The sequence below is a fragment of the Anomaloglossus baeobatrachus genome, chromosome 8 (assembly GCF_048569485.1).
Source record: "Anomaloglossus baeobatrachus isolate aAnoBae1 chromosome 8, aAnoBae1.hap1, whole genome shotgun sequence".
Classification (NCBI taxonomy): domain Eukaryota; kingdom Metazoa; phylum Chordata; class Amphibia; order Anura; family Aromobatidae; genus Anomaloglossus; species Anomaloglossus baeobatrachus.
The window spans coordinates 194,422,431-194,435,721 of NC_134360.1; the positions used below are offsets into that span (position 1 = coordinate 194,422,431).

At 45.2% G+C, this 13,291-nt stretch overlaps 1 protein-coding gene across 1 annotated transcript in view; it reads left to right on the plus strand.

Moving 5' to 3' along the window:
- Window positions 1-13,291, plus strand: part of CCDC18 (coiled-coil domain containing 18) — a 164,600-nt gene that overhangs the window by 13,173 nt on the left and 138,136 nt on the right. The window contains exons 5-6 of the mRNA XM_075322339.1: window positions 4,735-4,863; window positions 7,710-7,806. Coding sequence (XP_075178454.1) covers window positions 4,735-4,863; window positions 7,710-7,806 — 226 coding nt within the window. The remainder of the gene's footprint in view (window positions 1-4,734; window positions 4,864-7,709; window positions 7,807-13,291) is intronic.

The following is a 13,291-nucleotide window of genomic DNA, read 5'->3' on the forward strand; positions in this document are numbered from 1 at the left end:
CTCGCCAGGGAATCCATGCCCGAAATGGTTCCCTTAACTTCCCAAGCTTCAGCTTTTTCATCCTATGCTATGTCTGCCATGCTGGAGGCTTCTCACCGCACTGCGGTGGCTTCGGCTAATTCCCTTGCTATCCGCAGGACCTTGTGGCTTCGAGAGTGGAAGGCAGATGCTTCTTCAAAGAAGTACCTTGCTGGGCTCCCTTTTGCTGGGTCCCGGCTGTTCGGGGAACAGCTGGATGAAATTATTAAGGAAGCTACTGGCGGGAAGAGTACTTCCATGGCACAAACCAAACCCAGAAAACCTGTCCAGGGTAGGAATCAGTCGAGGTTTTGTTCCTTTCGTTCCTCCAACTGGTCGTCCTCTAAGCCCTCGGCCTCGTCCACTAACTCAGCCAAGGACCAGAAATCAAACTGGCGCCCAAAAGCGCGTCCACAGAAGACCGCAGGAGGTGCTGCCACTAAGGCAGCCTCCTCGTGACTCTCTGTCCGCGCCAGCAACGTCCTTAGTCGGTGGCAGGCTCTCCCACTTTGGCGACGCGTGGTTTCAACACGTCTCCGATCAGTGGGTGAGAGATATCATCTCCCACGGCTACAGGATAGAATTCTCTTCCAGCCCGCCAAACAGATTTTTTCTCTCAACTCCCCCCTGCTCCAAGGCCGCCGCCTTCTCTCAGGCCGTGGCATCCTTGCAGGCCAACGGAGTAATTGTACCGGTTCCCGCCCGGGAACGGTTCAGAGGTTTCTACTCAAATCTCTTCCTAGTCCCCAAAAAGGACGGTACCTTCCGGCCCATCCTGGATTTCAAGCTTCTCAACAAGCATGTTCAGGTGCGTCACTTTCGCATGGAGTCTCTAAGATCAGTCATTGCCTCAATGACCCAAGGGGATTTCCTGGCGTCCATCGACATCAGAGATGCCTATCTGCATGTGCCAATTGCAGTTTCACACCAGCGTTGGCTACGTTTTGCAATCGGAGAGGAACATTTCCAATTCGTGGCTCTCCCCTTCGGGTTGGCCACAGCCCCTCGGGTATTCACCAAGGTCATGGCAGCAGTGATTACGGTTCTGCACCTACAAGGGTTGGCAGTGATTCCTTATCTGGACGACCTTCTAGTCAAGGCTTCATCCAGCGCAGACTGTCAGCGGAGTGTCTCGCTCACTCTCGCCACTCTAGCCCAATTCGGGTGGATGGTCAATCTGCCCAAATCCACTCTGTCTCCGACCCAGAGTCTCACGTACCTAGGGATGCAGTTCGAGACTTTGCCGGCACTTGTGAAGTTGCCCTTAGTCAAACAGCAGTCTCTCCAACTGGCGGTGCGCTCTCTGCGGAGGTCCCGCCGTTATACCCTCAGGCGTCTGATGCAGGTGCTGGGTCAAATGGTGGCGTCAATGGAGGCTGTTCCCTTTGCCCAGTTCCATCTGCGCTCCCTGCAGCTGGACATTCTCCGCTGTTGGGACAAGCGGACTTCCTCCTTACACAGGTTAGTGGCTGTGTCGCCACAAACCAGGAGCTCTCTTCAGTGGTGGCTTCGGCCCCTCTCCCTGTCCCAGGGGCGCTCCTTCCTGGCCCCATCCTTGGTGATCATCACCATGGATGCCAGTCTATCCGGCTGGGAAGCGGTATATCTCCACCACAGAGCGCAGGGCACTTGGACTCCGTCCGAGTCAGCCCTCCCAATCAATGTGCTGGAGACCAGAGCTGTGCTCCTAGCTCTCCTAGCTTTTCACCACCTGTTGGCGGGCAGACACATTCGAGTCCAGTCAGACAACGCGACAGCGGTTGCCTACATCAATCACCAAGGCGGGACACGCAGCCGCCTAGCAATGTTGGAGGTACAACGCATCCTTCAATGGGCAGAGGACTCCAAGTCCACCATATCCGCAGTCCACATCCCAGGCGAGGAAAACTGGGAGGCAGATTATCTCAGCCGTCAAACCGTGGACGGTGGCGAGTGGTCCCTGCACCCGGCAGTGTTCCAGTCAATCTGCCGCAAATGGGGCACTCCGGACGTGGACCTAATGGCATCCCGTCACAACAACAAGGTTCCCGTTTACGTGGCTCGCTCCCACGATCCTCAGGCATTCGCCGCGGACGCACTGGTTCAAGACTGGTCCCAGTTTCATCTGTCCTACGTGTTTCCCCCTCTAGCTCTCTTGCCCAGAGTCCTGCGCAAGATCAGAATGGAGGGCTGTCGAGTCATCCTCATTGCACCGGACTGGCCCAGGCGAGCTTGGTATCCAGACCTGCTCCACCTGTCCGTAGAGATGCTGTGGCATCTCCCGGATCGTCCAGACCTACTCTCACAAGGTCCGTTTTTCCGCCCGAATTCTGCGGCTCTCAAGTTGATGGCGTGGCTCTTGAGTCCTGGATTTTGACGGCTTCTGGTATTGCTCCTGAAGTCATCTCCACTATGACTCGGGCCCGTAAGTCTTCCTTCGCTAAGATCTATCATAGGACTTGGAAAATTTTCCTGTCCTGGTGTCGCTCTACCGGCCATCCTCCTTGGCCATTCTCCTTGCCGACCCTTCTGTCTTTTTTACAGTCCGGTTTGCAGCTAGGACTGTCCCTCAACTCTCTCAAGGGACAAGTCTCAGCTCTGTCAGTACTGTTCCAGCGGCGTTTCGCTCGGCTGGCTCAGGTCCGCACCTTCATGCAAGGCGCGTCTCACATCATTCCGCCTTACCGGCGGCCCTTGGATCCCTGGGACCTTAACTTGGTTCTCACGGTTTTGCAGAAACCCCCCTTTGAGCCTCTTAGGGAGGTTTCTTTGTTTCGTCTTTCACAGAAAGTGGCCTTTCTGGTGGCCATAACTTCCCTCAGGAGAGTCTCTGATTTGGCTGCGCTCTCTTCGGAGTCACCTTTTTTGGTTTTTCATCAAGACAAGGTGGTTCTCCGTCTTACTCCGGACTTTCTTCCTAAGGTGGTCTCTCCTTTCCACCTTAACCAGGACATTGCCCTACCTTCCTTTTGTCCGGCTCCTGTTCATCGCTTTGAAAAAGCGTTGCATACTCTGGATCTGGTGCGGGCGCTCCAGATCTATGTGTCTCGCACCGCTGCTATTAGGCGGTACACTTCTCTTTTTGTGCTAACCACAGGCCGGCGCAAGGGCCTCTCTGCTTCTAAGCCGACCTTAGCCCGTTGGATTAGGTCGACCATTTCGGACGCCTACCAGTGTACTCAGGTGCCTCCCCCGCCGGGGATCAAGGCACACTCGACCAGAGCTGTCGGTGCCTCTTGGGCTTTCAGTCATCAGGCTACGGCTCAACAAGTCTGTCAGGCTGCCACTTGGACTAGCCTGCATACCTTTTCAAAGCACTACCTAGTGCATGCTCATGCTTCGGCAGATGCGAGCTTGGGCAGACGCATCCTTCAGGCGGCTGTCGCCCATTTGTGAAGTTAGGTTCTGCCTACTTCTTAGTTTTCTGTTTATTTCCCACCCATGGACTGCTTTGAGTCGTCCCATGGTCTGGGTCTCCCAAAGGAACGATAAAGAAAAAGAGAATTTTGTTTACTTACCGTAAATTCTTTTTCTTATAGTTCCGTATTGGGAGACCCAGCTCCCTCCCTGTTGCCTGTTGGCAATTTCTTGTTCCGTGTGTTATCACCGGCTGTTGTCGTGGACAGAGTCTCCGGTTGTTCCGGCTTTTGCTCTGTTTTACTTGTGGGTGGCTATTCTCCTTCAGCTTTTGCACTTAACTGGCTGGGTCTGCTCACCAGGGGGTGTATAAGCTTAGAGGGAGGAGCTACACTTTTAAGTGTAGTACTTTGTGTGTCCTCCGGAGGCAGAAGCTAAACACCCATGGTCTGGGTCTCCCAATACGGAACTATAAGAAAAAGAATTTACGGTAAGTAAACAAAATTCTCCTTTTTTTTTTTTTTTTTTTTTTTTTTTAACCCTACAAGAAAAACAGACCTATTATTCTGAGCAGACTTTGATCAGGGTGTGGTCTTTTTCATCCATTTTTTTTTTTTTTTTATGTACGTCGAGAAATGAAAAAAATAAATTAATTCTCCACCGTCTTCATTCTAACAGTCCGTGAAAATCGAACTGCACGCAGATTATATCCTTTTTTGTTTTTCACAGATCCATTGACTTACATTGTTGATTTTGATCTGAGCCGTTTATCAAAATCAGACCGATCGGTCTGTGAATAATCACGGATGTGCGAATGGCCCCATAGACATGCTATCTGTGGACTAAACATGGTTACACACTCATATATGGAAATAAGCCCTAAGCCATGAGGCAGATTGCTAAATCCGCAGCATTTCTGGCGCTCATGGATGTACCCTGATAGAATGATTTTTCCAAAGGAAAATATTATATGTATTCTCAGTGCGTTCCACAGCAAAATTCCAAGGATGATCTTCCGCATCTTCACAGTTAAAATGGCCATGGGTTCCATTCAACTGGTCCAAAATTTCTTTCTCTGCAAGCTAGACACAGGCCATATAGAGTCTATGGTGTGTATTCAGTAAAGTATATGACATGTAACTGAAGTAGATCAGGAACAAAATTGATGTGGAACTGATACTGCGCTGCTGAAGCTATGACATAAAACCAGGAAAACTGAATTAAGGTGGTTTTAGTCAACGCGTTTCGAAGTGTAACTCCACTTCTTCATCAGGAAATCCTCTGATAAGATAGATATCAGTGGAATTTTTTAAACCTAAAAAGTCTGTTTAAACCCTCTTTGTGCTGTTTACATAACACCTCTTTACTTTTTTTTCTTAGGCTGGCCGAAGATAAATTAGTTGAAAGTCACTACAAAATGGCCGAGGGAGAGCAAGATCTACAGAAATTCAGAGAGGAGCTGAAAAAAATGAAAATTGAGCTTTATGAATCTAGTAAATTATGTAGGAGGTGAGGATTCATAATAAAACTTAGTGATTTATATATTATGCCGTCAAATCATCAGACTGATGCAAGAAAACATAAAGCTTGCTGTCTGTAACTCATTATTTTCCCGCTCTATAATCTAGTACTGAATAATTCACTTTGCTCGTTATACTATATTATTATTATTATTATTATTATTATTATTATTATTAATAATAATAATATCATCATCATCAAGTAAGGGTTTAAAAATGAGAAAAAAATTATATAAAATGGATACAATGTTTATCATGCAGTTATGAAAAATAGAATACAAACTGTTCACAAAGCCCTATTGTCCCCAAAATTATTCCAGTGAAAAACAATTTATTCCACAAAATATGGCGTTTATAGTGTGGAATGAAGTGTTTATATATCAAATTAACTCTGGTGCATTTTGAGGTTTCAATAATCTTGACATTGCAGCTATTTCCTTTTATGAAGTATTCTACTCCATCAGGATCTCTGTAAATGTCACACAGTGTTTGGCTCTAAACTCGCCGAGTGTCATGGCGGCATCTGACGCTGTTTACACTGCAGAATCTGACACTCCACGCTATGCCACAGACAGGCTCTGGTGTCGACCAACTTTTTTCTCATCAGTGATCAGGCTTGCAGAACTTAGTATCTGCTAGCCTGTTAGTTTCCTCTTGGATCACATGTTGTGGTAGACTTATCACAGTCACCATCTGCCTTTTTAGGATGGTGGAGCCTGTCTTCCCATGCTTCCTATAGCTTTTGCTTAAACGGTTCTTCTGCTGTTGTATCCCAGTCCTTCCGGTAATTGTATTACTTTGTGCATGGAGTTCTTCCATTGTCTTGTTGTTTCCTCCTAAGCTCTTTTTTGTCTTATACCTCTGTTTGTGTGCTGTGAGATAGATATTTGATTTTCCCCTGTTTGGTTTGTCTATTTCTGTTGGCTTTATCACTTCTGCCCTGGCCCTCCCCAGGGTTTCAGGGGAAGGGATATAAAATCAGGGTTGGTCAGGAGCAGGGCAAGAAGGCAGCCCAGATATCTTCACCATCAGAGGTAATTCTGGGATTAGGGATAGGGAAGGTGCCCCAGCCTGAGGGAAAGTCTAGCACCCCCTGTCCCCTGCTCTCCACCAACACTGTTACAGTAAAAGACCTTTCATTTTCCTCACCATGTAATGACTCCCTACTTTCACATGGTCAGGACACGAACCTGTTCCTCCTTCATATGTCCATTCAGAATGGTTACATCAGATGCTTTACACCTCCCGACATGTTCTTATGGCCTTAGGTGGAAAAAGCTGCTTAGATGCAATTGAAATTCACGCTAAACCGCTATTGTTGGATTTATTTAATGCTCGCTGGTCCATTCACAGGTGGATTATTGGAAAAAACTTCCCATAAAAGGTGGCCCACATGTTCGGTAAACTTCCCGCACAGACTAATGCACCTAAGATGATTAATATGTATGGAGCCAAACAGAATAGTGATCCTGTTACTCAACACTTAAGCCACCCTAAAGAAGATCTATTACTCGGGCAACTAGATTGATAAATCCACTAACCTGAGATAAGACTTGCTCATCTTTTATTCAGGGTTGTTTTCTTAATGCACTGAATTATTATATATTGTGTGTGGTCTCTACATTGTCACCAGTCAAAAAGGTCTCTAGTCATCATTTATTTTTATTTTTTTGTCTTGTGCTATTCAGTGGCGCGTTTTTGTTTTTTTTTGTTTTTTTTTTTACGTATGCTGTTCATAAAATTTGTGTAGTCAAAAATTATTATCTTTTATTTTTGTCTTGAACCTGTTTTGCAAGTTTCCTGGTGTATATAAAATCACTCCGAGGGGTCTGGAGTACATTTGTGACAATATTTGCCACTTATTTAAACATAAAAAAACAAAAAGCCAGCACTAAATGTGCACTCAAAATTCCAAACTGTACTTATTATAAAAATTTTGAGATTTTTGGCAAAAAATTGCAATTTCTTGAGCTACCTCGCCACGTCACGGCAAATCTCATTTGAGGCAGTCCTACACTAAAATATTTTTATAAAATGTGCCATACAGCCTCACATATGAATAGTAGAACTGCTCTTAGCAGCACTCACCTGGTCTATTTCAATCCGTACCCATGACTGAGTCATGGCTGTGGGCGGGACAGGTCCAAGCAAATGCTGCATGAAGTAAATAGCCTGTGGACAAGGCCTGATGACTTAATGTGAACAGTCACCAACCGCCAAAATCTAGACAGGTGGAATATATCCCAAATTGGGGTGCATAGCATGGTGGGGGTCAGCCACCGACCAATTCAATGAAGAAAAACAAAAATCCAGCACTTTCATGGGTACGGGATTGAAATAGACCAGGTGAGTGCTGCTAAGAGCAGTTCTAGTATTCATATGTGAGGCCGTATGGCACATTTTATAAAAATATTTTAGTGTAGGACTGCCTCAAATGAGATTTGCCGTGACGTGGCGGGGTAGCTCAAGAAATTGCAATTTTTTTGCCAAAAATCTCAAAATTTTATAATAAGTACAGTTTGGAATTTTTAGTGCTGGAGTGCACATTTGGTGCTGGCTTTTTGTTTTTACTTATTTAAACATGACAAACAATAAATCAAGTATAAACCTTGTGGAACCCAAATCTTCTCCACAATGATGAAAACCAAAGCAGACATACAAATGTAATCTAGAAGTTAAAGTTGGTGCACATAAAAAACAGGCAAAAAAAAAATGCAATAATGACTTGGGTGTATCACTACTGAGCTATAATAATTTGTATTCAAGAATGTTAGGTTTTTATTTTTTTTTGTTACCTTTTTGTGTTCAATTGAGTCTACTAATATCTCATGTTAGGACTGAAAAACAAAGAAATGAAGCGCTACTGAATGCTGAAGAGCTGACTCGAGCTTTCCAACAATACAGGAAGAATGTTACTGAGAAGCTGGAAAAGGTAAGAAAAGAATAAAACATGGTTGACACTACATTAAAGGGGATTCTCAGACATTTTTGGCATATATCAGGGATATATATATATATATATATATATATATATATTATATATATATATATATATATATATATATATATATATATATATATATATATATATATATATATATATATATATATATATATATATATATATATATATATATATATATATATATATATATATAAATAATATATAGTGTGTGTGTGTGTGTGTACAGTGCCTTGCGAAAGTATTCGCCTCTCTTGAATTTTTCAACCTTTTCCCACATTTCAGGCTTCAAACATAAAGGTAAAAATTTTAATGTTATGGTGAAGACTCAACAACAAGTTTGACACAATTGTGAAGTTGAACTAAATTTATTGTTTATTTTAAACTTTTTTAAAAAAAAAATAATTAAAAATTAATGTTATTCAGCCCCTTTACTTTCAGTGCAGCAAACTCACTCCAAAATTTCAGCCAAATACTTTCGCAAAGCAATGTATATGTGTGTGTATGTATAGATAGATAGATGTAGTACCCGGGCATTGCCCGGGATAGTAACTGTCTCTCTCCCAGTCTCTCTTTCTGTGTGTCTGTCTGTCTCTCTGTGTCTATGTCTCTGTTTCTATCTCTCTGTCTGTATTTGTATCAGTGTGTCTGTCTCCGTCTCTGTGTCTGTCTCCGTCTCTGTGTCTGTCTCCGTCTCTGTGTCTGTCTCCGTCTCTGTGTCTGTCTCCGTCTCTGTGTCTGTCTCCGTCTCTGTGTCTGTCTCCGTCTCTGTGTCTGTCTCCGTCTCTTTCCTGGGCTGTCTCTATCAGTCTCCCCACCAACATCATATTACTTCACACATAAGCTTCTTATTCTAACAGTTTATTTTGTTCCTATAGCAACCACTGACAGTTGCTATTAATAGCGTATAGCTCCCACCTCCATTCAGTTTAATGGAAGCAGGATTTTGGAGATTAACTGTAAAGTGCGGGGTTAAATTTTCCCGTCAAAACATAGTCTATGACGTTCCCTGTGTCACATGATGCGCCTGCAAAATTTTCTGATTGTAAATGCGACAGTGCAAATTCCTTTAGCGGACATACACACACAGTACAGACCAAAAGTTTGGACACACCTTCTCATTCAAAGAGTTTTCTTTATTTTCAGGACTCTGAAAATTGTAGTCACATTAAAGGCATCACAACTATGAATTAACACATGTGGAATGAAATCCTTAAAGTGTGAAACAACTTAAAATCTGTCTTATATTCTAGGTTCTTCAAAGTAGCCACCTTTTTGCTTTCATTACTACTTTGCACACTCTTGGCATTCTCTTGATGAGCTTCAAGAGGTAGTCGCCGAAAATGGTCTTCCAACAGTCTTGAAGGAGGTCCCAGAGAAGCTTAGCATTTGTTGGCCCTTTTGCCTTCGCTCTGCGGTCCAGCTCACCCCAAACCATCTTGATTGGCTTCAGGTCTGGTGACTGTGGAGGCCAGGTCATCTGGAGTAGCACCCCATCACTCTCCTTCTTAGTTAAATATCCCTTACACAGCCTGGAGGTGTGTTTGGGGTCATTGTCCTGTTGAAAAATAAATGATGGTCCAACTAAACGCAAACCGGATGGAATAGCACACCGCTGTAAGATGCTGTGGTAGCCATGCTGGTTCAATATGCCTCCAATTTTGAATAAATCCCCAACAGTGTCACCAGCAAAGCACCCCCACACCATCACACCTCCCCCTCCATGCTTCACGGTGGGAACCAGCCATGTAGAGTCCATCCGTTCACCTTTTCTACAAAGACACGGTGGTTGGATCCAAAGATCTCAAATTTGGACTCCTCAGACCAAAGCACAGATTTCCACTGGTCTAATGTCCATTCCTTGTGTTCTTTTTGTGTTCCTTCAAGACTGTTGGAAAACCATTTCCGGTGACTTCCGGAAGAGTGTACAAAGTAGTAATGAAGGCTAAAGGTGGCTACTTTGAAGAACCTAGAATATAAGACATATTTTCAGTTTTTTCACACTTTTAAGTATTTCATTCCACAAGTTTTAATTCATAGTTTTGATGCCTTCAATGTGAATCTACAATTTTCAGAGTCATGAAAATAAAGAAAACTCTTTGAATGAGAAAGTGTGTCCAAACATTTGGTCTGTACTGTATATATTATTTAACATACCACACATAATAAAAAGGACTTACATTCTAATTAATTATATATTTATAATCTCTCATATTTACTCTGCAGTATAAGTCCTTTTTTATTACGTGGGTTATGGTGAATATATATATTTTTTGTTGTTAATAACAATAATATTATTACTTTCATGTACAGGAGAAAACGGGCCCCATGTGAAATTATACCAGGTCTGACTCTGCTACATAAATCTTGTGATCGCCAGCTCTAATTAGAAGCAGCAGTGTTATTAATGCTCCTGTTTACTGCATGGTAGTTGTTGAGCACTGTAAATGCTGAAGAGAAAACAGACAGAAACAGTTAGAAACCACTTCCATCTTCTTTGTTGTCTCTGGCAGAGGGGGGAGGGGGGTGGCTGTATTACTCCTGCAACAACATGAAAGGGTTGTCACTGTAGATTCAGTATCTGCAATCTAATATGACAGATGTGTGATTTTGAAAATTATTTCAATTGGATGTAATTTAGGCTAAGTTCACATTTCCGCTAAAATGTATCAATCAAAATCCGCCGCTATGGTAAACAACGGAATCCGTTTAGCGGATTCCGTTGTGTCCCATAGACTTGCATTAGTTGCGGATTGCGACTGATGACCCTGCGTTGCGTCCGCTGCGTCGCGGTCCGTCGTTTTTTGACTGACCGCCGGGCGGGGAGCAACGCAGAATGTAACGTTTTTCGGGCCGTCGAAAACCACACACCACGCAGGAATCCGTCGCCATCCATCACACTTGCAATGTATGTCTATGGGGCTGGATTCCGTCGTCGTAATCCGTCTTACGACGGAATCCAGCGCTGGATTCCGTCATGCTCTACTGAGCATGCCCAGAATGTTTGGCACGCCCACTGGGCTGTCCCAAACACAAACGGATCATGACTGATCCGTCAAAAAACGGATGCACAGCGGATGTAACGGACGCAACTGATCCGTTTTTTCACAGGATTCCTGTGAAAGGAATCCTGTGAAAAACACATCAGTTGCATCAGTTGACATCTAAAAAAACAACTGATCCGTTGCTGACGGACCTGACGGATTGAAAACAACGGAAGTGTGAACTTAGCCTTAGGGATAAAAAGGCTGTGCACTTTGGAAGTAAGGAAGGCTGTGTAATGCAGTATTATATGTTTAGTCCCATCTTGGTGGTTTTTTTTTTTTTTTATCTTCCAGGTGTGTACTCCTGCCCAGCGTCATAACGTCCTGTTTGCTGGGCAGCGGGTGCTCTTGAGTGATCAACAGTTCGGCCGGCAGCATGGTCGCACTGCTAACCATATCAATGCAGTCTTGATGCTTCTCTGTGAGGCAGCTTTGCCTCTGCTACATCGGAAGCACAATGGGACTGAAGCTGGCCGGGATCAGCACACTCCTGCCTGGGTGCAGTGCTTACAAGCTCAATAGATAAGACCTTGTAAACACTGCACATCCTTTCCTTGGCAATTAGTATAGATAATAAAATTCTTTAAAACTTGGGAGTGGGGGAAGAGGCAAAATTTTAAAAAATAAGTAAATTGCTTGTTTCTTTTTCGCTCCTAATTGGGAGACCCAGACAATTGGGTGTATAGCTATTGCCTCCGGAGGCCACACAAAGTATTACACTTAAAAGTGTAAGGCCCCTCCCCTTCTGGCTATACACCCCCAGTGGGATCACTGGCTCACCAGTTTTGTGCTTTGTGCGAAGGAGGCAACACATCCACGCATAGCTCCACTGTTTAGTCAGCAGCAGCTGCTGACTATGTCGGATGGAAGAAAAGAGGGCCCATACAGGGCTCCCAGCATGCTCCCTTCTCACCCCACTTCATGTCGGAGGTGTTTGTTAAGGTTGAGGTACCCATTGCGGGTACGGAGGCTGGAGCCCACATGCTGCTTCCTTCCCCATCCCTTTTTACAGGGCTCTGGGTGAAGTGGGATTCTATCGGTCTCCAGGCACTGAGACCGTGCTCCATCCACAGCCCCTGGTATCTGCTGGACATGGAGCGGAGTATCTTCAGGGACATGGCCCTGCTACATGGAGGTACTCTGTGTCCCTGTGGGGACCGCGCAGACACACGGCAGCACTGCTGGGTGTGTTAGTGCGCCAGGGACAGCGGCGCTGTCCGCACTAGTGCCATCGCACACCACAGCGTTGCTGGGTGTGTTAGTGTATTGGGTGACTACTGCGCTAACCGCCGCTGCCATTTTTATTTAAGGCGCCGCTGGGATTTGTGGTGCGCCGGGGACTTCCGCGCCGGCCAGCACTGATATGCCGGCCGCGCTTATTAACTCGAGTCCCCGGCTTCTGGGCCTAGTCTCCCTTCGTTACCGCCCACAGACCTGACAGTCAGGGTAGGGGCGTGACGCTGCATAGCACAGCAGCGCTGAGAGCTGGAGTATGTTTTGCATACTCCACCCCTCTCACTGTGTGCACTGTGAAACCGGATTCCCGCACTTTCTCAGGCACGCCCACGGCTTCCTTCTCTACAAGGACGCCGGCAGCCATTAGTGTCAGTTTCTGTACGATACAGAGACAAGTGTGGAAGACCCTGGCATTCTGATAGTCACACAATCGCTGCAACAGGCGTTAAGCAGCACCTGTGGTGCTAACCCCACTAGTGCAGAAGTGCACTTATAGATATGCTTGTACTATATACATTGCACTGTTTGGTCGCACGTTGTATATACCCTCCTGGATTGTGCGGAGGAGTTATCAGCATATTCTCTGTGTAAAACAAAGGTGCAGAACCACATGTTTTTCTATGCAGCCGGTACAGCATGTACGGCTATACGGCCGGCAGGTTACATAGACCCCCATTATATCCAACTCAGCCGGAGTCTCTGCTAATGGCCAGAGGATGAGGACGGTGTCTGCAGTATTTACTGACAGATTTTCTGAGACTATGGCTATGATACTAGAAGCCTAGCAGTCCGGACATGTCTCTCACAACATGGGCACTGTTGAATCATTGATCCATGGCCCCCCTCAGTGTGAACAACTAACAGCTCCGGGAATGTCACACGCATCCCAGAGTCACGGCTTTGCACAGACGTCAGTCCCAGACAGCCTAAGCGGGCTCACTATGAGCGGCCCTCGGTTTCATCAGGGTCCCAGCAGAAGGACTCTCTGTGTAATGAGGCGGAAGTAGCGGCTCAGGATTCTGATCCTGAGACCGCTCTCAATCTGGATACACCTAATGGTGACGCCATAGTGAATAATCTTATAGCGTCCATCAATAGAATGTTGGTTATTTCTCACCCAGCTCCTCCAGTGGAGGAGTCAGCTTCACGTATTTTTCTGGACCACTCTGCCTTCA